Below are 22,274 nucleotides of genomic sequence, written 5' to 3'. Positions count from 1 at the left end.
TCCCTTTGTTAATTTGAAGGAGGGCTTTTAAATCTGAAGTTATAAGTAAGGGACAACTAAAGTAAACAAGAATGATCCTGGAGTAAGAAAACTTTCTTCTTCTCTATTATCAATGAATGCACAAACATTATGTTCAATTAATATCACGGTTAATTTTGGTCCTCCATGTATTTGCTATATTGTAAAGGTATTCTCAATTGAGAGGAAGATATTGCTAAGAAGTGTCCTGTATGTTGTGGAAATTGCAATTGTAAAGCATGTATGTGCTATGATAAATTAAAGTTAGTCCTCTACTTCTATTTTTGAATACAAAAGAATGAACTATTTTTAATAGATTGACTAATGATTATGCTTATTTCTAGGTGGAAGACAAAATGGAGAATGAATATGGTTGAATGGAGGGTGCAAATGTAGATGTTGAGGCTTTGTTGATTGGCTATCATTTGATAATGTATTGATGTCCTCAAAAACTTACTTTTATATGCCTTAATTATGGGTGAGACTTTTTTCTTTAATCAATATTTATGTTTCCTTATTTCTTTGAATAGGATATTATGGTTGATGTCGCGATGTTCGATGGATCACTTGGAATGATCTTTGCATTTTTTGCATTACAAGATACTATAATTGATGTTGGTTCCTTATTCCTTTGAATATGATACTCTATAAAGCAAGGACTTCCTTTTGAGCATTACATTTTTCATATTAAGTATGCTTATAAATAACATACTCCATCAAAATAGCTTAAATCATTTTGTTAAATACTTTTTAAGTTTAAATATTTGTAATCTATCTTCTAATCTTTAGATGTGAGACTTCTTTTATGTTTTAATATTCCTTTTATTATTTTCTTCTTCTTCTTTTATTATTATTCTTTTTCTTGCTTGAGCTTGTACTTTTTTAATTTCAAACGCCTTAAGTCTATTCAATTTCTTCTTCTTTTTTCTTTTCATTCTCTCTTTCCATTTTTTTAATCTCATGTTTTTTTCTTCTTTCATTCTTTCATTTTTTTCGTTCTCTCTCTTTTCTTTTTTTCTAGTATCTAATCGAATGGCACTTGATATCATATTAGATTTTTTATATTACATATGTTTAAGGATAGTATATACTCCATAAAAATAGCTTAAGGCATTTGATTAAATATTTCTTAATTTTATATACTTGTGATTTATCTTCTAATTTTTAGATGTGAAACTTTTTTTATGTACTAATATCGAGAAGAGTTGCAACTTTGGTGGAAAAGAGAAGAAGAAGAGGATATTTTGAAGAACTAGAAGAAGATTCTAAAAAATTATATTCTCAAAACTCATATAAATGAGATTTTGTAAAGATTGTATAGAGATTATTTTTTTTTTCAAGTTTTATCTCCTGTGGATGAATCATTTTTCCATATAAAATTGCAATACCTCATGTAAAATAAATTTATTTTAAACTCAATGTAAAGTTTATAAAACATGAACCATGTATGATGTCAATTTGTTCAATATGTAAATTTTGTTCCATATTTTATAAGTTTCATTGTCAAGCTCATATAGGGACTATTTTTCATTCCTAACATTTGATTTTCATAATATGAAAATAGATTTTTATGAAAAATGAGCAAAATTTTCAAAATATTACAAAAGGATATCCTAAAAATTGAGTGAGGTGACTAAGTGTTTCATGAAATTGATACAATTTTTAAAATATACAAAAAAATATATTCAAATATAAGATGTATTTCATATAAAATTTTGGCACGAAGATTTTCTTTTTTAAGAATATGCAAGAAGCATATTGGAATTTAAAGTGCATTCCATAAAAAATTTGACACCAAGATTATTATTTTTAGAATATGCAAAAAGTATATTCAAATATAAGGTATATTTTATAAAAAAATTGACACGAAGACTTTTTTTGGGAATATGCAAAAAACATATTCAAATATATGAAAAAAAATTACATGTTTCGTTAAAAATAAATGGCATATCATAAAAGAAACTTTGCATATGCTTGATGATGGACTTAGAAAAATTAGTTTGTAGAGGCAAATTTGTATGAAAAATAAATATTAATATTATTAATAAATTCTTTATGATTTTTATTAAATTATATTAAATATAAAACTTATTAAAATTAAATACTATTAAAGAACTATACATAAAAGATAAAATTATAATAAAAAATGACAATAAAATCTTATCAAAATATATAAATGACAATCACATTTTTTTAAAATGTCATAATTTTTTTTAAAATCCCTAACTAATTTTCTGACATTAATGATTTTAAGTTAAAAGACTAAATGACCCCTTCTTTAAAATAAAAATAATAGGTGTGGCTCCTTTTTTCAATCATATTTTCTGTTTAAATAATCATAACTTCTGCTTTATAAATCGTAAAAATTGAAAAAAAAATCATAACTTTTTATGTAAAATTTCTCTTATGATTAATAAACGAATTATGAAAATAATCAATTTTAATCATAATTTTGTTCTAGCAATTTTTAACATTTATTTTTTAAATTATAAGAATTAAATAAAAAATTACAGCTTCTGATGTAAAATTTTTTTTATCATTAAAATTCAAGTTTTAAAAATAACCAATCAAAATTTTTATTCAAATAATCATAATTTTCATTCTGTAAATCGTAAGAATTGAATAAAAATCATAATTTTTTACATGAACCCTTTTTTAATTTTATTTTAAACGGTCCAATTTTGTAATGACAAAAAGATACCTAAGAACTTTAGAAAATTATGAATTTTGAAAAATTTGATTGTCATTTATATATTTTGATAAAATTTTATTGCCATTTTCCCTTATAATAACATAATATAATACACACCACCACCATTAGAATTATGCTTTTTATTTTAACTAATAAAACTTAACTCTTTTTAGTTTTGATTAATAAAAATAGATTCAACTGATAAAGATTTAGCTCATAATTTCTTAAGACTTAAATTCCTTAAATTTTCTTGTGCCCAAAAAAAATTAACTCTTTTATACTACATTTCTTGTAATAAAATTTTCACTTTAAATAATAAAAAAATTATTTTTTAAACTATCTCTCCTTTCTTTTTAAAACTCTTGAAAGTTAAAACATACAAATAAGATTTTGGTCAAATAAGTGAAATTAACAAGAGTATAGTTTTGGGATCTGCTTCGTTTTTCATTAAAAAAGAAAAAAATATCACGTGGTATTTTGTTTTTTCTGCCGAAATCAATCAGTCCGAGCGAGGTGATTCCAAATTCCAAATTTGTCGTTTTTGGGGAAGATTTTTATGGAGGCAGGTCAGAGTGGTTCGATGAATGAAGTCATTATTATCGGAGTTGAGGCGTTGCAAGCGCTCTATTCGTCCTTCTTTCCAGATGGGCTGTACTACGTGATTGATTCGACGAAGCTCTCATTCCTACGTAGTGCATACTTTCACTGTAAATACCATATTACGTGGCTGATATCTCGAACGCACACTAACATTTCAATTTCATCGATGATTATTTGATTTGATTTCCTCTCGATCTTTCTCTCTTGTTCGCTCCCTGTTAGTGCGTCACTTGCCTGCAACTAGGCTTTTCTTCTTCCTCTTTTTCAATTTCAAGCCGTGACAATGAGACTTTCGCACGCATTGACGCAAGGAACTTCCAGAACAACATCATCGGCGCCGCTCGGTCGCCATAATTTCATTTTGAGCCCCTGTGCCAAAAGGTTTCTGAGTTCGGGAATCATAGATCGAGTTTTCTAAATTGCGGGTGTAGCACCTCAGGGTCTGCTGTCTCTTCTGCGGCAAATTCTTCATCGCCTGTTATCGCGTCGAATTCTCGCATATCTCAGAAGAAACCTGGGAAGTTGGAAGCTATTGAGGAAGAGATAGAGAAGGTAAGAGTTTGGTACGGTACAAGCTTTTGGAATTATTTGTGATGCACAATCAAGCTTAATTTCTGCTTCCTTTTTTTGTTTTGGCCAATGGATTTTGTAGGTCATTTATAGATGCCGGTTTCTGGCTATTCTGGGAGTTTTTGGCTCATTAATCGGATCGTTTCTATGTTTTATCAAGGTACAATTGTTAGACTACTATCGTTGGTTTTTTAAACACAGATCACGCAGAGAGAACCCATCTGCCGCTTTAACGAGTTCGTACAGAATCGCGGCTGAGGATAAATAGTTCCGTCTCCACTCTTGCTATTTAATTAATAATTAATTTGTCATAGTTGGGATAGTCATATGACATCTTTAGATTATTTGTTGTGATTGATTTATAGCCATGTGCTCTTTGGTTTTAGGTCTTAATTGGACACGCCGACATTCATTTATAAAAAGCATGCTTTTACTTCTTCCTTTCCTTTTTTGCCATAAAAAGGACATGCTTTCACTTAAGCATGCGGCTTTGTTGATCAAGAAGGACATTGAAGCCTTACTCCTTAATTCTGAAGCTTAGATGATTGGGTTAAATATGGTTATATGTATATATACACATTAATAGTTACTCCAATATGCCCGTCAGTTTCTGTACTTCCCCTGTACCTTTCAGTCTCAAGCTCTAAGGAGATGAACATACCTTTGAGGTAGGTAGGTAGAGCCGGGGGAAGAGGAAGCTTTTAAATTTTATCAGAAAGGAAATTTGTAATTGCATAAATTTGATTGAGTTGATTGAATGGATTTTCAACATCATTGATCACTCATTTTACTTTGCCTGATTATCTCATTCTATTGCATAATAATTGTATGTTATTGACCATTTAACATGCAGGGCTGCACATTTGTTGCAGAGACTTTTATGATATATTTCATTGATCGAAGTAAAGTAATCCTGATGCTGGTAGAAGCTATCGGTGAGTATCTCTAAATACTAAAAATTGACCTACTCTAACTGATTGTTGACAGAGAAGGATATAACAAATTGACATAAACAATTTTTTGCAAATTATTAAATCAAGTCGCGTCTTTTCCGAAAGAGAAAATTAAAGAAAGAAATACTTAACATTGCCTATACTCCTTAACCGCATTTTTGAATTGATACTAGAGATCAATTTGATGCAGTTAGCAACTAATTTTCGTGTTGAGATAAGATAAGCTCTTACCAATGTATCAAAGGGTATTGTACTTTGGCTTTATTATTAAAAGTAGATCCATTTTAATTTTCAAGATGATATCAAGAACTGAATGATCACAAATTTAGATTTGCAGTGGTATAGTTTTAATTTGTTTTTTTAATATTCTTCAGTTTTCACTGGAATGTCAATTGCTTATGAAGCCTGAACGTGGCATAAACTAATTATGTTAATTTTAAGATTGTTGCCAGTGTTAAACACTTTTCTGACATTTGATATACGACCATTTCTGTCTCATAATTTTTCTCGTTTTTTGCATTGTTGCATATGCAGATGTCTATCTTTTAGGAACCGTTATGCTGGTTTTTGGAATGGGTCTCTATGAGCTCTTTGTCAGTAATCTTGGTAGTGCAGGCTCTCTGCCAGATCAAAACGATTCTTACAGATCCAATCTCTTTGGTTTGTTCCCTCTGAAGGTTAGCTTTTGCACATACTCTTTCTGTTTTCCCCTTTGCTTGTTGGTCACCTGCTGATTATCCCAACTTATCTAACTTGTGTGTCACGGGACCACTAGGTGATGAAGTTTATCCATATTATTACAAAAGCACTTCTTAAATGAAACTCTTGCTCCTTCCTTTGGTATTGCATTGTACTGTGTCACTTGTGAATAGCATTTTCTTGTTTTTTGGGCCAAAACAGCAACTGGTTTATTTGCTCAAGTGACATGCATAGGGAGGAGGCTTTTGCGTGATGTGTATTTTCACTGTCTGATGCATCTGAAAGTTGGGGGAAAAAAGAAGTTGGATTGATCTAAATATGAGATAGATTACTTAAACCATGACTCTGGCAAGTTTACATTTTGAAAAATTGTGCTTTTATATAGAGAGATGTGCAGGATGTAAATTTCCTTTTTTCCCATCCTCTTCTTATATAAAATGTAGAATTGTTGTCAAGAGAATTCATGAAGGTTGTCACTGGTCAGTCAAAAAAACTTCCGTTCAGTTTATCTATGTTTGGCAGTGGTTGTGGTATTCTTAAAAGTTTCTGTTGGGTGAAAGTTACATCCTCCTTGATAGTTGCTTTGCTCAGACATTGTTGACATGAGATTTGAAGCTTAATTACCGTACAAAAACACTCATGGTGTTCCTAGACAAGTTCAAAAGTTACATTATAATTGTAATAAGATTCTTGTTTAAAAAAGAATTTTTATGGTTGACTGTAGCTACCAATGAAACATACAGTTCAACGTTCCCTTGCTGCAGAGGCTTTTTTTTTTTTTTTTTTGAATGGAAACTGAAATCAATTGCTCAAGGAAAAAATAGGCGCAAAGATACAACAAAGTGAAGATCAAACTAGATCCAATCTTTCACGTGCCACCTCCTGCAAGAAAGGTGGAGATTGATCAAAGATTTCAAAAGGAAAGGCCCCCCCATGTCCATATTTAGCTAACAAATCAGCATCCCAATTAGATTCCCTGTACGCAAAATTTATGAAAACAGTCCAATCTCTATGTATTGCTGCTGCAGAGATTTGTACTACTGACATGTGCTCCAAAATGTAATATAGTAGTTTGCAAAATTATGGCCTTGTTAATTTGTTAGTCCGAAACATTAATTTTAAGAGAAGTATTGTTGTGTATCCCTTTCAGGAACGACCAAAATGGCTGGACATAAAGACTGTGAATGAACTGAAAACGAAGCTGGGTCATGTGATAGTGATGCTACTTCTGATAGGGTTGTTTGACAGGAGTAAGAAGGCTGTTATACACACTCCTGTGGATCTGCTCTGCTTCTGTGCTTCCGTCATGCTTTCCTCTAGTTGCCTGTTTCTACTGTCTAAGCTGAACGATGATAAATGAGGTCTTTCCCGCATGCATCATGATATCAACCTTTGGATAAAGTATCCTAGGAAGATGAAGTAAGTCATCCACATTACTGTGTTGTATATATATTAAGATGTGCAATGTTTAATATATATATATATATATATATGTGTATGTATGTATACACACATGTATGTATATATATGTATACATACATGCATATGATGTTGTTTCATGCTTGTCTTGATTTCTTCTTGCTTCTGTTTTGTAGAGTTAAGTTAAATAAGTTATAAAAAATTAATTCAAAAAAAAGTTAAAAATTTAATAAAGCAACGGGTTTGAATGCATTGCAACACTCTGTTATGCGATACCCTTGGTAATGGAACGTAGCTCCCACTATCAAATTGATAGTTATGCAAAGCCGATTTTTGTTGTGGTTTCTTTTATTTAATTAGATACTCCCTCTAGCCCTTTTGCCCTTTTTATAAGGCCTTGTTAACTATTTTTCAAAGATTTAGGAGATTAGCTAAATGTCCAAAAATTTTACAACTTTATTTTCAAAATTACATCTTGGTATAGTTCTTTTTTGGGGGGGGGTGGGGAGAGGAAAAAGGCTACTCCCCTTATTCTATTTATAAGATAAAGAGAGGGAAAAAAATGATCATGTTTATAAAGCATTTGTCAATTTTTAATGTTTCTCTTTACATTTGCTCTTATTAATGCTTTGAATAAAAAATGTTAATAATAAAATTTAAGAATATGTGTCAAGGATAAATGTAAAAATTTGTTAAATTTTAAGATAAAGTGAGTGAAGTTAAATGTTTTCTTTGGTTCTTATGATAAAACATGTTGGAAATGATTTATAAATAAAATTAAAGAAAGTATTAATTAAGGTTAAGGTAAAAGAAATGAGGATATTTTGAAAATGGGTTATAAATATTTTATTGAGTTTTGTAAAGAGTTTTCTACTAAAGTCTAATGGATATAGTCTTATGAATAGGGTTGAAGGAAGCAGGAAGAATCTCATTAAAAAAAAAAAAACACTCTTTCATGAAAGGACTAAATGATGATTCTAACATAGCATGTAAGGATTAAGAAATTGAAATGTAATTAATTTGTCTGGATCAATTACTACAATACTCTTCCTTTATTTTATTTAAAACACTACCCCTCCACAATTGTTGCCGGGGTTAGAGTTTTGGTGGTGGTCTAGCAGATGAGTTAAAGCCCCATCACCGAAGCTCCAGCAACAAGTTTCACTTTGGTTCTGAGGCCTTGATAGAGTATTTTCAAAATATTTTGGTCCTTCAATGCAACAAAGTCCTTTTTGTGGTTCTTGAATGATACTCTCTCTCTCTCTCTCTATATATATATATATATATGTATATAAATATTATGAGTAATATGTTACTTCCTTAATCCTTAAGTTCTAATTGTAGGGTCCTTTTACCTAACAAATATTAAAAAAGAAAAGACTTAAATTGGTTATTTGTAATTAGTGCGTAATTTTTTTTTCATAGAATTACCATAGTATTTAATTGACAGCATTTGTGAATTTCCATTGAGTAGGAAAAATGGAGTGTTAACTAGGGGTATTTTAGGGGGAAAATTTTTCATGTGGTAAACAGATGTGGAGGGGATCTTGCGTTAAAGTCCTTAAAAGGATTTATATATTGAGAACAAAAGAGGTATATTAACTAAATGTTAAAGAGTTTCTCTCATTAGAGTTACAGAAAGGACAAATAACTCAGTAATCAAGAAAAAGGACTAACAACTTTGTAGGCTAGTGATATGAAAATGTCATGAGTTTTTCTCAAGTTCGCCATGAATTAGTGTCTATATATCCTTTAAATAATAAAAAACAGAGAAAAAGAGTTGAGAGAAGGCATTTAAGAGTTTTGACACTCAAAATTTTTGTTTTTACCATCAATCCCTTGTGGGATGGAGTTCAAATTTGGTGCTCATCACAGTGATGAGCACTGCAAGTGGCCAGATTTTAACCTTTGATTTTATCTTAAAATGATCTCTACTATTCATTTTAAATTAATTTTTAAATATTTTAAATATTATATTTATTAATATAAAAATTATAAAAAATTTTGATGTTAAATCTAGGTTGTTTAGAATACATATATATGATATGTAAAAATAATGAAAAACTTTGATATTAAACTAAGACATCTAGATTATCGTTGAACTATTTAAAATATATTTGAATGGTCAAATTATAAAAGTTATAAAAAAATTAATATTAAATTAAACTTTTTAGATTAAATTTGTATCGGCCAAATTGATAATAAATAAATTGATTATTTTTTTATATTTTAAAAAAATTATTTTGATAAATGTAATTAAAAATAAAATTTTAAATTTAGATGATTCACATCTCATCAAATATTCTGAGTATCATGATTCTCATTCTTAAATAAATACAGAAGACAATCCAAATTTAATATCAATATTTTTTATAAACTTTTATTAATAAATATAATATTTAAAAATTAATTTAAAATGAACGTTGAGATCATTTTAAAATAAAATGAAAGGCTATGATTTGGCCACGTAGTAATGAGCGTTCGGTGCTCATCACCGAATGCAAACGCTGTGGGATTTCTCAGCCTTGTGTACCAGACTGAACTCTCTTTAATTTAGTTCTTCAATGGTAATGGTGACTGATTAATCTTTGCTGATGATATAAAGGACATGATGATGATGATGATGATGATATACAAGCAAGGTTGATATCCACCATAGCACATATATATATTTGGTGGTTATTAAAGGGGTGGAATTGCTTCGGTGGTTAACCATGTCATGTTAGCTTGAATGTGAATCATCTAAAGTTCCAGGTCCCAAAAAAAAAAAAAATCATCTAAACTAATAAAATTTTAGTTTTTCCCCGACTCCTTACAAAAATTTGATTATGGTTAGATTGATGAATAGAAGAAATTTGATTCTCTGTGACTAATTTAAACTTTTAGATATAAAAATTTCGTTAAAAATCAAGAATACCTTTAATCCAACCAACAATGTTTGAACCGCTGAACATGATCATGCAAAAGGACTTAGTTTCTTTTTTCCCACCCTTCATGACCCCTTATTAAATTTACACTGTTTAGATTTAATTTGAATACTTTAGATTAAACATTTTAATTATACATTCTTTAATATAATTTTTTATTAAATATGATTATCGAAATAATGTGGATATTCGAGATTTGATACAGGTGGTCCAAATTAAATATTCAGGTTATTTGGCTGATCAGAATTAATAAAGAATTTAAATTTAATATTTTTCAATTTAATAAATATAAAATTAAAATTAAAAACATTTAATCTGGACAGTTGATGTTAATATAAAATTAAAATTTAAACATTTAATCTGGACAGTTGATGTTGATAAAAGTTCAGCAAAGTGTGAGATGAGAGAAGGTGGGTTCATTGCAGAATCATATATTAAAAAAAAAAAAATCAAAAAAAGTGTTTATCAAAAAATTAAAAAAAATTGTATTTACACCGCGAGAGAGAGGCTTTGGGCGCCAACTGCAATGTATGGAGGGCAGAAAGCAAGCCGCCATCTCAAACGCTGTTAGCGTGTCAACTCTTTATTGGGATCTTTTTTATGTTTTTAATTACATAAATCGTCGGATAAATAAAATATGAATACATGGTTTGTCTTATAGGCCTACTTATCATAGAATCAAACCTAAACTATCCATCTTTATATTAAAATAAAATGAAACAAGTGTGTCCTTAAAAATGTTTCCACTATATCATAATCACTATTGCATATAACAATCATTATAATGCCCCCAATGCAAAACGCCCATGGTTTTTTCAATTTTGTTTTCCTCCTTATAATCAATGGTATTTTTTTTTTCAATCTTATTGGTAAGTCATTTCTTATTAACTCACCAAAATTAAGGAAAATTAGTTTAAAAAATAAATTTATCTTAAAATTAAGCTACTTTCCATTTTGCCCCTTAATTTAAATCATACTAGTAATTTGATATGTGAGATTAGTGAAGAGTTTTTTCTTAAATAATGCACATCTTTTTAGAATTTGCAGACAGACATTTATGGAATTGTGCATCAAAAATTGCCAAAAACAAGAAAGAATGACCCTCGGGATGTTTGATTTCGGTTCTCATGTTTTATTTTAAAAAATTATTTTGTGTATAGTTTTTAAAATTATTTTTAAAATAAAATGAAATGAAAATTCATTTGATTATGTTAATTTTAAAATAGTTTTAGAATTAAAAATGAACTAATAGTAATGATCATACACAATTAATAATGGTAATTTAATAATAAAAATTAGTCATAATAATTATAATTTTCAATAATCAACTATAATATAATAAGTTTTCATTTTATTTTTCTTATTTTTAAAAACAAAAAACAAAATAATTTAAAAAACAATTAAATAAAAAGCACTTATTCAAATAAATGTTTAAATTTTTCTGTTTTCAAAAATCAAAAATAGTTTTTAAAAACAGAAAACAAACCAGCCTTTAATATTTTTAATTTTTATTATAAAAATCTCTAACTATCTTACTAAAATAAAAAAAATGTTGGTTAAGTTATTAATTTTGTTTAAAAAGAGAATAAACTTTTAATCTTATCCCTATTTAAGTGATTTTTTGTTTTCAAATTTATAATATATTCTCTTTTACAGTTAATGATGAGTTTAAATAAGAGTAATATCAAAAAAATATAATTAATATCCCATCAAATGCTTTATACTCCCTTCATTCCTAAGTATAAAAAGTGTTATAATAATTTTGAGTAATTGAATAATTTTAAACTTATCAAGAAATATTAATCATGTACTTTATCCATCATTGTAATATTTATTAGGAATAAAATTAAAAAATTATTATAATTTTATTAATTTTCAACTAAATGATAAACTTTTCAAATAAAGCACGGACAGAGTATTAAGAACCAAAAGCTTTCTAGAAGACTGCTTGTAAAAGGGTTTGGAATAGTACATTGAAAACCAAGTTAATTTTTCTAGGATGCGATTAAACAAATGGGACAGAGAGAGGTGGCTCGATTGTCTAGACATTGAATTCTTAAAACCTATTTACTATTGTCAAGTATCAATGCTCTATCACTAATCTATGTACTATTGCATCGTCTCATCTCTTCATAATAATTATGAGACTTTGTCGTTCATGATGATTGACAAGACAAATCTTCTACTAAATAGCTTTAAAATTTAGCACCGAACTGCGTCTCGCCCGCATGCACACATATACTCCTTCTGCTTTAAAATATAAACAATTATTAAAAAAATATTCACATATCAATAAAATTTTATTTTTATAAATATATATATATATATATATTTTATTGTTAGTCATGTTTACTAATACACTTCATGACAAGTGAGAGACATATTTATATAAAAATCTAAGTTAATAAATGTAAAAGGTAAGATAGGAAAAAAATGTACATGTATTACATTACTTATATTTTGAATTATAAGATTAATTGAGAATAAATATTTATATTTTGATATTAAAGAGAATATAGTTTAGTGAATCTATTTTATACTCTATTCGTCCCAAATTATAAGACAATTTTGATAGTATTTTATCATTACAAAATATATGCAATTTGAAAAAAAAATAAAGTTTTGTCAAAAATATAAGAAACTACTTTGTAGTTTATTATTTTTATTATAAGTAAATCTACGAATTTCAAGAAATATTAATTAGCTGGTAAAAAAAGAAATATTTATTATATTTTTCCCATATTTCCCCCATAGACGGATAGTATGTCATTAAATTAGAAAAAAATAAACATTAATTACAAGGACATTTTAATTTAAATATTTTAATTTTAGATATAATTATTAGAATTAACTAACATTCCTAAACTGTATGACTTAGTTAAAATTTCCTTCTATTTGAAAACAGAGAGAGTATAAATTAGAGTTAGGTTAAATGAAGGATATTTTTAAAAGTTTATATATATTTTTGTTTTGAAAAATAAATTTGTAAACTATCATTGTTGAATTTTATCCAAATGTCATACTTAATATTCCTATAAAGCCCAATGTAGTTCTTTCAGACGAGTTTAAAGTATGAAGAAATTAACTTCACATTAGATAAGAATTAGATTAGAAAGGAAGGATATAAATGCATGATACAGGGCCATTAATATATTTTAAGAATAAGAGTCAATTTGAAGCGTCAATTTCCCTTAATATGTTTTTCTCTGCTGGGAATGGAGAGTGATTATCTGAAAATATGAAAGAGAACAAATGAATGAAGAGTTATGAAAGGATATCATTTCTTAACTCAAAACTTTAAAATTTAAATTTATGGATTCTTTCATTTTATTATACTAGTATGTGGCTGATGCGATGTATGGAATCTAAAAAAAATAAAAATAATTTAAATAAATAATAATAATTAAAAAATTTAAAATCTAAAATGTTATTATGTGAAAATAATTTTTTTTACTAATGTTTAAATAGCTTGAAGGAATCAATTGAACAAACAATGTTTGAAGATGAATTTAAAAGGAGACAATAAAATAAAACACATATTTCTAATATAAAAAATTTCATTTCTTTATTTTCATTTATGGCAAAACATGCAAAAAATTTTTAACTATTTTTCTATCTTAATGACCAAAATACAAAGCTAACAATCACTTGAATAACATGTAAATCAACAAAATAAGCATACGAACAGAGTTTGTAATAATAATATGATCCAAGTCCAGATCTTCAAACTCATAGTTAAATGAAAACAAAATCAAAGTTATATAATAAGATAGACTCATGCTCATGTGATGCAGAGCTTGAGCACTTTCTCCATCATTTTTATCTCCACCTTTAATGCGTCAACAACAACTATAATTAGAAAATTTTTGTATAGATTTCAAAGGAAAATGGTGGCAATTCACAATAAAGTTTGAGAAATTATAACTTTAGCATCTTTAGTTTAGTCTTTATGCATGGTAGAGGATGAAATCTCAAAATAAACTTTACTTGCACAGGAAAGCAAAGTCGTTGAGAGTAAAAAAAAAAACAAATGTTGTTTGATAAAATGAGAGAGAATTTTGAGAATTCAAATAAAATTTTTTACCTTTGAACGTGTAGAAGATGGCTGGTCTCCATCAATGATCACAAAAAGAAAGGCGTGTAGCCCGTAACCTTCAAATTGCAAGAGTTATAAAAATGAAGATGGTAGTTATAAATTTATAATTTGCACAATAAGTGAAAATTAGTACAACCGACCCATGTTAGGAAAAAATGAACACTATTTAACATCTCATTTACAACCACCTTATCCCATATAACTATACTACCCACGTAAGACATATTAGTGTTAATTAAAAAATTTAAATTCAACTTTACATTTAAAGTTAATGTGGCTTAACAAGTTGAGATAATGTAGAGATTTTAGGAGTGAGGTAGTTTTATGTTTATTTTAAATTATGAGTAGAATCAAAATTAAAATTATACTAATATTTTGAAAAATTAAAATTTAAATTATGAGCAATTTCATGAAATTTTGAAATATAAATTAAAATTTCACAAAAAATTTAAAAATAAAATTTTTTAAAATTAAAATTTAAAGTTATGGGGAGGAAGTTGATTTGTTTGGATAATGGATAGATTTTTTTGGAGATGAGGAGGATATACATAATTTTGTTATTCTTTTATATTATAAACTAAAAATTTTAAATAAATAAATTAATGAGAATTAGTTGAGATAATGTAGAGGTATTAGAGAGGTGAAATAGTTTTATTTATATTTAAGAATTAAAAATCAAATAAAGCAAAATTACATCAAAAACACATGTCATCAAGAGGATGCTGCTTGTGGTTCTACTAAGATTTATAAAATTTAAATATAAATCTAGTTGTAATTTCAACAAATGTTTAAAATTAAAATCTCAAATTTTCAATAATTTTTGAAACAAAAATTTTGAAATTTAAATTTATAATTATGAGTAAGAAGTTGTAAAGTTTGGATGATGGAGGGATTTTTGAGACGTGGAAGATATAAATAATTTTTTTTATTTTAAAGTTAGAAATGTTGAGATTATAAATAAATTAATTAATGAGGAGTTGGGATAATATAGAGATATTTGGAGAAGGTAGTTTTATTTATGTTTAAAAGCTAAAAAATAAATAAATCAAATTGCACAAGGACACATTTCATCTCCAGGATGCTGCTTGCAGTTATGCTTTTATACGCACACACAGATAGAGAGAGAGAGAGATAGATAAGTTAATAAGAAGTTAGGATAATGTAAAAATATTGGATGTGAGGTAATTTTATTTATTTTTGAAATTTAAAATTAATATAAATAACTTCACTTAAAAAAGTTAAGATAATGGGGAGATATTTGCAGGTGAGATAGTGTTATCTATTTTTAAAAATTTTATCCATTTTTAAAAATTAAAAAATAATATAATTAAAGACACATGTCGTCATTAGATATTGTTTGCGATCTTACTTATATATATTTAGATATTAGTTATTAAACTTAATTTTATTCATTGTGAGATTTCTCACATTAACTTAAACATACTCTCACTTGGATAACTTAACAATCTTTTTTTTTTTCAAATATGAGTTTACAAGCAGGGTGGCACACATATAAGTCCCTATTGTACCTAGAGCCACTCCCATTCTAGACTTCATCAACATGTGCGCACCACAAGGTTCTACGCCAGAAGCAAAATTTTGTTTTGATTCCACTTGTTAAAAATAAAAAAAATGACAGCCTAGAAATGGAAAAAAAGAGAATAAATGGGAGAAGATGAGTGATCTCTAAAATCCAAATAAAATAAGAACTAATAAATCTCTTTCATGTAATGATATCATGGGCACTGAAGCAACAACCGCATATCATTAGGACAATAATAAGTAGTATTCAATTAATTAAGTGAATTTGATCATTTTATTGACTGTATGATGCCGTAAAAAACAAGGGTTATAACATTTTCTTGTATGTTCTTGTTGGTCTCCTAGTATAAATGTTTACTGGTTAAATACTATTTGCTCAATTCTTTTCATAGAAACCTCTAACCTCGTTAATTTTCTACCACTTTCTATCTAACATTGGCTCATTTAACTTTTTGTCATATAAAATCATTTGGATCTTGTTTCTATATATATACATATACATATACATACATACATGTATATATATATACATATATAATCACATGCCTATTCATTTTAGTGCCCTTTGTTACAGATCATTTCAATGCCCAACATCTATTATATATCTTATAATTTTATTGGTTTCATAGATGTTCAATAAAGTTTTCCTTTATGCTTTGGTTGGTATTTTGTTGCAAATGGTTGTTGATGGATATGTTATTTCTCTATTTCAACCATCCAAAATATTTTTAACTTGAATCTTGTTAAATTTGCAATACTGTTTATATGTTCTGTCTTCCCCTTACCCTAAGGTAACCTTTTGATGCTAATGCCCATTTGTGTATATATAGCTCAAATTTGGAGGTAACATCTTATTTTGGCTCTCAATCAAGGCCATGGCTATATATATATATATATATAACTTACAATGATATGCATTTAGGGATTTAATTTCCTCTCGTGTACTCATTCAAAATGTCCAATACAAAATCAATCTAAGAACCCTAGATTAATGATCCTGATATTAATATTAATACAAATTGTAAAAGCTCTATCTTATTTCTTAGACTCTCTACAACATATATATATATATATATATATAGAAATCACTTCTTGTTATATACTCCCTTCGTTTTTATTTATAAAAAAAATTATTACTTTTAATTTATTTTTTTATATAAGTCAAATCACATTTTTTAATAAGTATTTGTTGCAAACTTTTTAAATTACCCCTTATAATTTTATTATTCATAATCATAATTAAAAACAATAAATGAAGACTTGATTAATACAATTATTAAAGATATTATAATTTAATTTTTTATTTTTAAACATAATTAATATAGTTAATTACTTTTTTTAAACTATGCAATATAATTTTTTTTTTTAACAAATAGAGACGGAGGGAGCGTATAAATTAAAACACGTCAATTTGTAGGGTTAGGGTTTCGTAATGTTTGGTGTGAAGACATCATTAAATAATGTGTGTGTGCGTGGACTGCAGTGAGCTCATGTGTTTGTGCATCTGCACATGTCCGGTGTTTGTTTGTGTGATGCTAGTGGCCGGTCTGCCACTAATTGAAAACGGTTGTCAAAGGTAATCTCGTACGTGGTTCTTCTCGATCATCGTGCTCATCTTCTCCTGCATCCTGGGTTTCTATTGGTTTTCGTGATAACATTTTGAAAAAATGACAATTAAGCTTCTAATCATTCAATTCAACTTAAATTTTAATTAATTTTAAAATATCAATAAATTTCATGTGCTTATTGACAAATATGATTATAAATGAATTGACTTAAACACCCTTAAATTAAATATATAATTAAAATTTGAAGAAAAAGTTGTAAATTTATCATTTTAAAATTGTAAAATTAGAAATTAAATTTGCAAATTATTGAAGTTATTAGAATAATGAATTTGTTACCTTTTAAATTTAAACATTAACATTTAATTTGTGTTTTCTCTTAAAATTTAAAAATAATTTACAAATTCATAAATTCAAAGTTATAAAATTAGGGGTGAAACTTGCAAATCTCTAAAACTGTTTGAATAATAACTTTGTTACTTTTCAATTTCAAAGATTAACCTATATATTTTCTCTTAAAATTTAGGAAAAAAGTTGTAAATATATCAGTTTTACAAAATTAGGAGCCAAATTTGCAAAATGTATTTCTTGTTAAAATTAAAAAAATAAATTACAAATTCATCATAATAAAGTTACAAAATTAAAAAATTTTCACCTAAATTATCAAGGTTGTTTTAGACTTTTTCCAATATATTAAGGTTATTTTAGACTTTTTTTAATATATTAAAGTGTCACTTAAGGATTAAGAGACTTAATTGATATTTTGAAATTGTTTCATTTTCCTTAAGATTTTTGGTTTAATTACTCATTTGATTTGCAGAAAAGCGTCCTTATTTGAATGAAAAACACAAAACACAAGATACTTTTTCTTTCCTAGGCGTCCAAGGTTTCATCATATCAAATGTTTGCAAGTTGATGTTCGTACATTCAAGTGCTCACTAGCTTGTGTTTGATATATATATATATATATAGAGAGAGAGAGAGAGAGAGATTCCTTTTGCAGCCGCTTTAGTTTTTTGTTTTTATCGGTCCTCGCACTTCATAATAAATTTTTTGTCATTGTTTTATAAAACTGATATTTTGGGAATTCTTTTATAGTCTCTTCACCAACCACACTGAACTAGTTGATAACGTGGTGATTTTGTTTTTGTCAAATTGATAATGATTGAGTCCTTTAATATATATATTTTTTTGGCATGCTATGTTTTCAAAATTGCAAATATTTAAAGTACACAAGTTGACTTGATACTATGTGCTTTTCACATGACCTATCCCAATTTCCTTCGCTTAGGTGATATATATGTTTTCTTCTCAAAGCTAGTTTTACGCAAAGAGAATTGCTTTTGGCAGAAATGAAAGTTGAAATAGGAGTGGAGGTGAAAATAGAAATGGAGATGGAATAAGTATGCTTGATATGCATATGGAGGTGAAATAAGATTTTTATTTAATATTGTATTTATATTTCAAAAAGACTAATATATATATAAAAAAAAAGCCATTGAAAGCACACACATGGAGCAACTGCCATGGGAATACTGCAATTGGAGAACAAAAAAACCATCATCCAAAAAGAAAATTTGAGGAAGATGACAATATTCAATTAGTAAAGCATTTAAACATAAAATAATAAGATTAGATTTGTAACCAAAGTATATCTACAGCTTTTGCCTGGGATCACAATTTTCTTGATGTTACCTGAGGACTTGAGCACAATTGTGGCTAAGGAGTCAAACTCTCTGACAAGGTATAGAGGCTAGTGTGCCTAGGTTTCATTTGTTCATTAAAAAAGAAAAGATTTGCAACCCAAACTGGAAAATCATGAAACTTGTTTGAGCTAGATCAGCAACCCAGATCTTCTACTCGACTTGCGGCGCTGAAGACAAAGATCTTCATGTTAGTTGATTTGCTCCACCCAAGGCGATTTGCTCACTTCTAAGCTCATTAATACCTCCAATTCGTTAGAGCTTTAAGCATCACTATTGTCAAAGCAAGTGTTCTGGCTGTGCTCCAATGCTCGTACAAGGCGGTGGCTGCGTGAAGGATGAAAGTCATCATTGGGTGGAGGATCATATACGTTGCTGGCCGAGGATGACAGAGAATCACCGCTGTTGTTGTTGGTGGAGGGTCATCGTCGTCATTGGTGAAGGGCCGTCATTGCTCCCAAGAACATGTTAAGGAAGGGAGAAGAGGGGTAATTGAGTCCAAGGAGGAGATGGAATTGAGTTCCATCAAGTAACGTGTAATATTGCCCTACTAACCCCACGAACTTAACAATAATACCATAATTGATCATGGTAATTGAAGATTAACCATCCTAACAACCTTACTACAATAGAAAGAAATGAATTGTAATTAAAAAGAGCTAACCATAGTTGAAAAAGGAAAGACCTATATTGAAGGTCTATTGTGATTAATAAAATTAAACTTACAATTTGTACTTGACATAAATAAAAATAAAAATAAATAGATCCTACCATGATAGAAGAGACTCTACCATGGTAAAAAGGATTAAAATCATTTCAATAGCTTTCCTTAATCCTTTTCGAAGCTAGTGCCTATAAAATATAGAATATGTTTCATACGAATCAAGAAAAACTTAAATCTCATCTCCCATTTAAAAATTCAATAAGTTTTCAACTACATCTTTGTTAAATACATACTTTAAAAATAAAATATTTTAACATTTAATAACCTTTTCAGCATTTAATAGAGGTAAAAGGATAAAGAGAAACATAATAATTATTAAAGTAAATTATAAATAAAATCAAAACAAATACCCTCTACCCTATAAATAAGATCAAAGGAGTACATTTGATGGCTACTATTGATGTCATTATTATCATAATTAATTATCATTATAAAATGATAATCAAAGTGTACACCCTTAGATATATTAGATAACCATATGTTTATTCCAAATCAATGCGAATAGATATGATTTTCTATAACCCCAATAAATAATAATTATGGTAGTGACACATAAAATATTAAGAATGATATAATAAAAAACTACGTAGGTTTCTTAATTTTTTTTTTAAATGCTTTTTGCCCACCTTATTTGTCAGAAACTGACCCGTATGTCAACTAAACTAACCATTCATATAAGTTAAAATCATGGATCAAGCTTATAATTAATGTGTGTGTATTCACAACTAGCTTACAATATTAATATATTTTGAGGAATTTGGTGTCTTGTTATGAAGAGCGATTTTTGATAGGGTTGTACAAGTGACTGGATGAAAGCAGGATGGCCCTATCTCGTGTCCTATCATGAAGTTGGTTTGGTCTCGCTCAGGATTAGGACATGACTGAAAAATTCCGGTAAAAATTAAAGATAGAGTATAAGAAAGAGATCGATTGTTAAGAATTAAGCAATAAACTAACACCCATGCATAACAATATCCACATCTTCAAGTTCTGAATAATCATGCACACTTTTTCATTTTTAAGCTATGGAGGGTCAATTTGTTTGAAGGATCATCCTTCAACAATCTCATCAAGACATAAAATATGGAGAAGTCTTGTAAATATAAAATAAAATATATTATCTCATAATCCTGAAAATCAATATAGTGCCTTAAATTATAAGAAGCAATGCCAATAGCTTCTTGTGAACTAAAAAAATATATTGACTATTGATCTAAATCTATATATCTAAAATCCTAAAAATAAAAAAAAATTAAAAGACTAAAAAAGATATATATATATATATATACACACAGGACATGACATCTTAATGGTCATCCCTTGTCCTATCTCATCACATATTTAAATTTGTTTCAGTTTCATTATGTCTTTATAACATCTTGAATCTTAATTTCAAGATTAAGTTAATTAATGAAAGGTAGTTAAGTAATAATTGGGCTAACAATGGTTAGTGATGGCTAATAGACCTTATTATTGTGGGTGCAGCCTTTAGATCAGATCTAAGGGGTAGATTGGGCCATTTTAGGCCTAGAAAACAAGACAGAATTAGGAGGCCCAATTTTGTGCCATCCAGAGCAGCAAATGCACTCCTCATCATGGCGAATGGCTGAATATTTTAAATCTTTAGCTCGTGTTTAAGCTATAAAAAAGAAGGAGAAACAAAGGGAAATAGAGAAGAGGCGACGGAGAACCTTTAATACTATGATAGGGCAACATCTTTAGGCAATTTGGAGGTGTTTCTCACTTGGTTTCATCTAGATAAGTCTTCTACTCCCTCTCTTCTTTCCTCTATAAATTTTTAGATCAAGATTTGAGGTTGGGTGATGAACATTTTCAAACCTAAGACATTAGGTTCGAACCTGATAGTCCTAATAGGACTAATGAGAATTATTTTACATATCTAAACTTAGTTTTTTAAATTTTATAAAGTGTTAAGGTTGGGGTTAGGGTTAGGATTTTGGATGAACCCTGACCACCTTAAGAAAAAATTTGAATTGTTAGGTATTATGTTAGTTGATATTTAAGCTATTGGGAGCTAAATGAAGTTAATAAATGCTAATAAACTCATTAGTCATGAGTTTAGACTAGTATTTGGGAATTTGGGTTGTTAAAGTGTTGAATTTGGAATTGGAAGTGATACTTTGTTTGAAATTTAGTAAGGGTTGTTGTTAATTGTAGATTGTCACACAAATTTTTTTGAGCTTAAATCTAGCTTGGGAAGCAAGTTATATTAAGGGTAACCTTTGAGTTCTCAAATGTTTGAGGTAATCGGAGAATTCTCTGACTTATGTTAATGCTTATTAGATTGATTTAGGTTTTTTTTATGAACATAATTAATGTGAATTTATTGGAATATAAACTTGACTATATTTTAGAAAAATAAATACAAGTAGGGTTTTCCTTGATTTTTCATCATGCTATGTTGAAAATGTTTATATATTGTTAAGTTGTTTTATGATGAGACGGTAAATTGTTACTTGCATGCTTGCAACAGTTGATTATATTGCGATATGCATACTTGTGAATTTTACATTGTATTATAAGCTATTAGATGTGCATGATGTTATATTATGCATGGTGGCATGATCATGTGTTGGGCAGGAGGATGCCCTAAGAGGAGTAGATTATTAGAATGGGAAATAGGGGCCAAGCTTGCAAGCCCTGTTTAAATAAGGGTTCGGGTTTTAAAATGAAGGTTTTTTAAGGTTATTAGACTTTTGGGCCTGAGCGGCCCTCCAAGCCCTGTTATCTTTTTTTTTATTTATA

The 22,274-nt window shown here is 28.2% G+C and overlaps 1 protein-coding gene across 1 annotated transcript; it reads left to right on the top strand.

The window, feature by feature from the left end:
* Window positions 1–3,266: 3,266 nt before the first annotated feature.
* LOC129298343 (uncharacterized) lies at window positions 3,267–7,091 on the top strand. Its single transcript, XM_054936746.1, has 6 exons — window positions 3,267–3,368; window positions 3,677–3,862; window positions 3,963–4,040; window positions 4,734–4,815; window positions 5,368–5,510; window positions 6,683–7,091. The coding sequence occupies exons 1-6, from the start codon at window positions 3,267–3,269 to the stop codon at window positions 6,890–6,892; spliced, it is 801 nt and encodes a 266-aa protein (XP_054792721.1). The 3' UTR covers window positions 6,893–7,091.
* The last annotated feature ends 15,183 nt before the right edge of the window (window positions 7,092–22,274 follow it).

The sequence above is a fragment of the Prosopis cineraria genome, unplaced genomic scaffold (genome assembly GCF_029017545.1).
Source record: "Prosopis cineraria cultivar Desert tree isolate PC_DT_omini unplaced genomic scaffold, ASM2901754v1 PC781, whole genome shotgun sequence".
Taxonomy (NCBI): domain Eukaryota; kingdom Viridiplantae; phylum Streptophyta; class Magnoliopsida; order Fabales; family Fabaceae; genus Prosopis; species Prosopis cineraria.
This window is presented reverse-complemented; position numbering and strand designations above follow the sequence as displayed.

Coding starts and splice junctions, on each gene's coding strand:
- LOC129298343 (XM_054936746.1), top strand. CDS start 3,267: ATGGAGGCAGGTCAGAGTGGTTCGATGAATGAAGTCATTATTATCGGA. Junction 4,041..4,733: donor CGTTTCTATGTTTTATCAAG/GTACAATTGTTA, acceptor TTTAACATGCAG/GGCTGCACATTTGTTGCAGA. Junction 4,816..5,367: donor GATGCTGGTAGAAGCTATCG/GTGAGTATCTCT, acceptor TTGCATATGCAG/ATGTCTATCTTTTAGGAACC.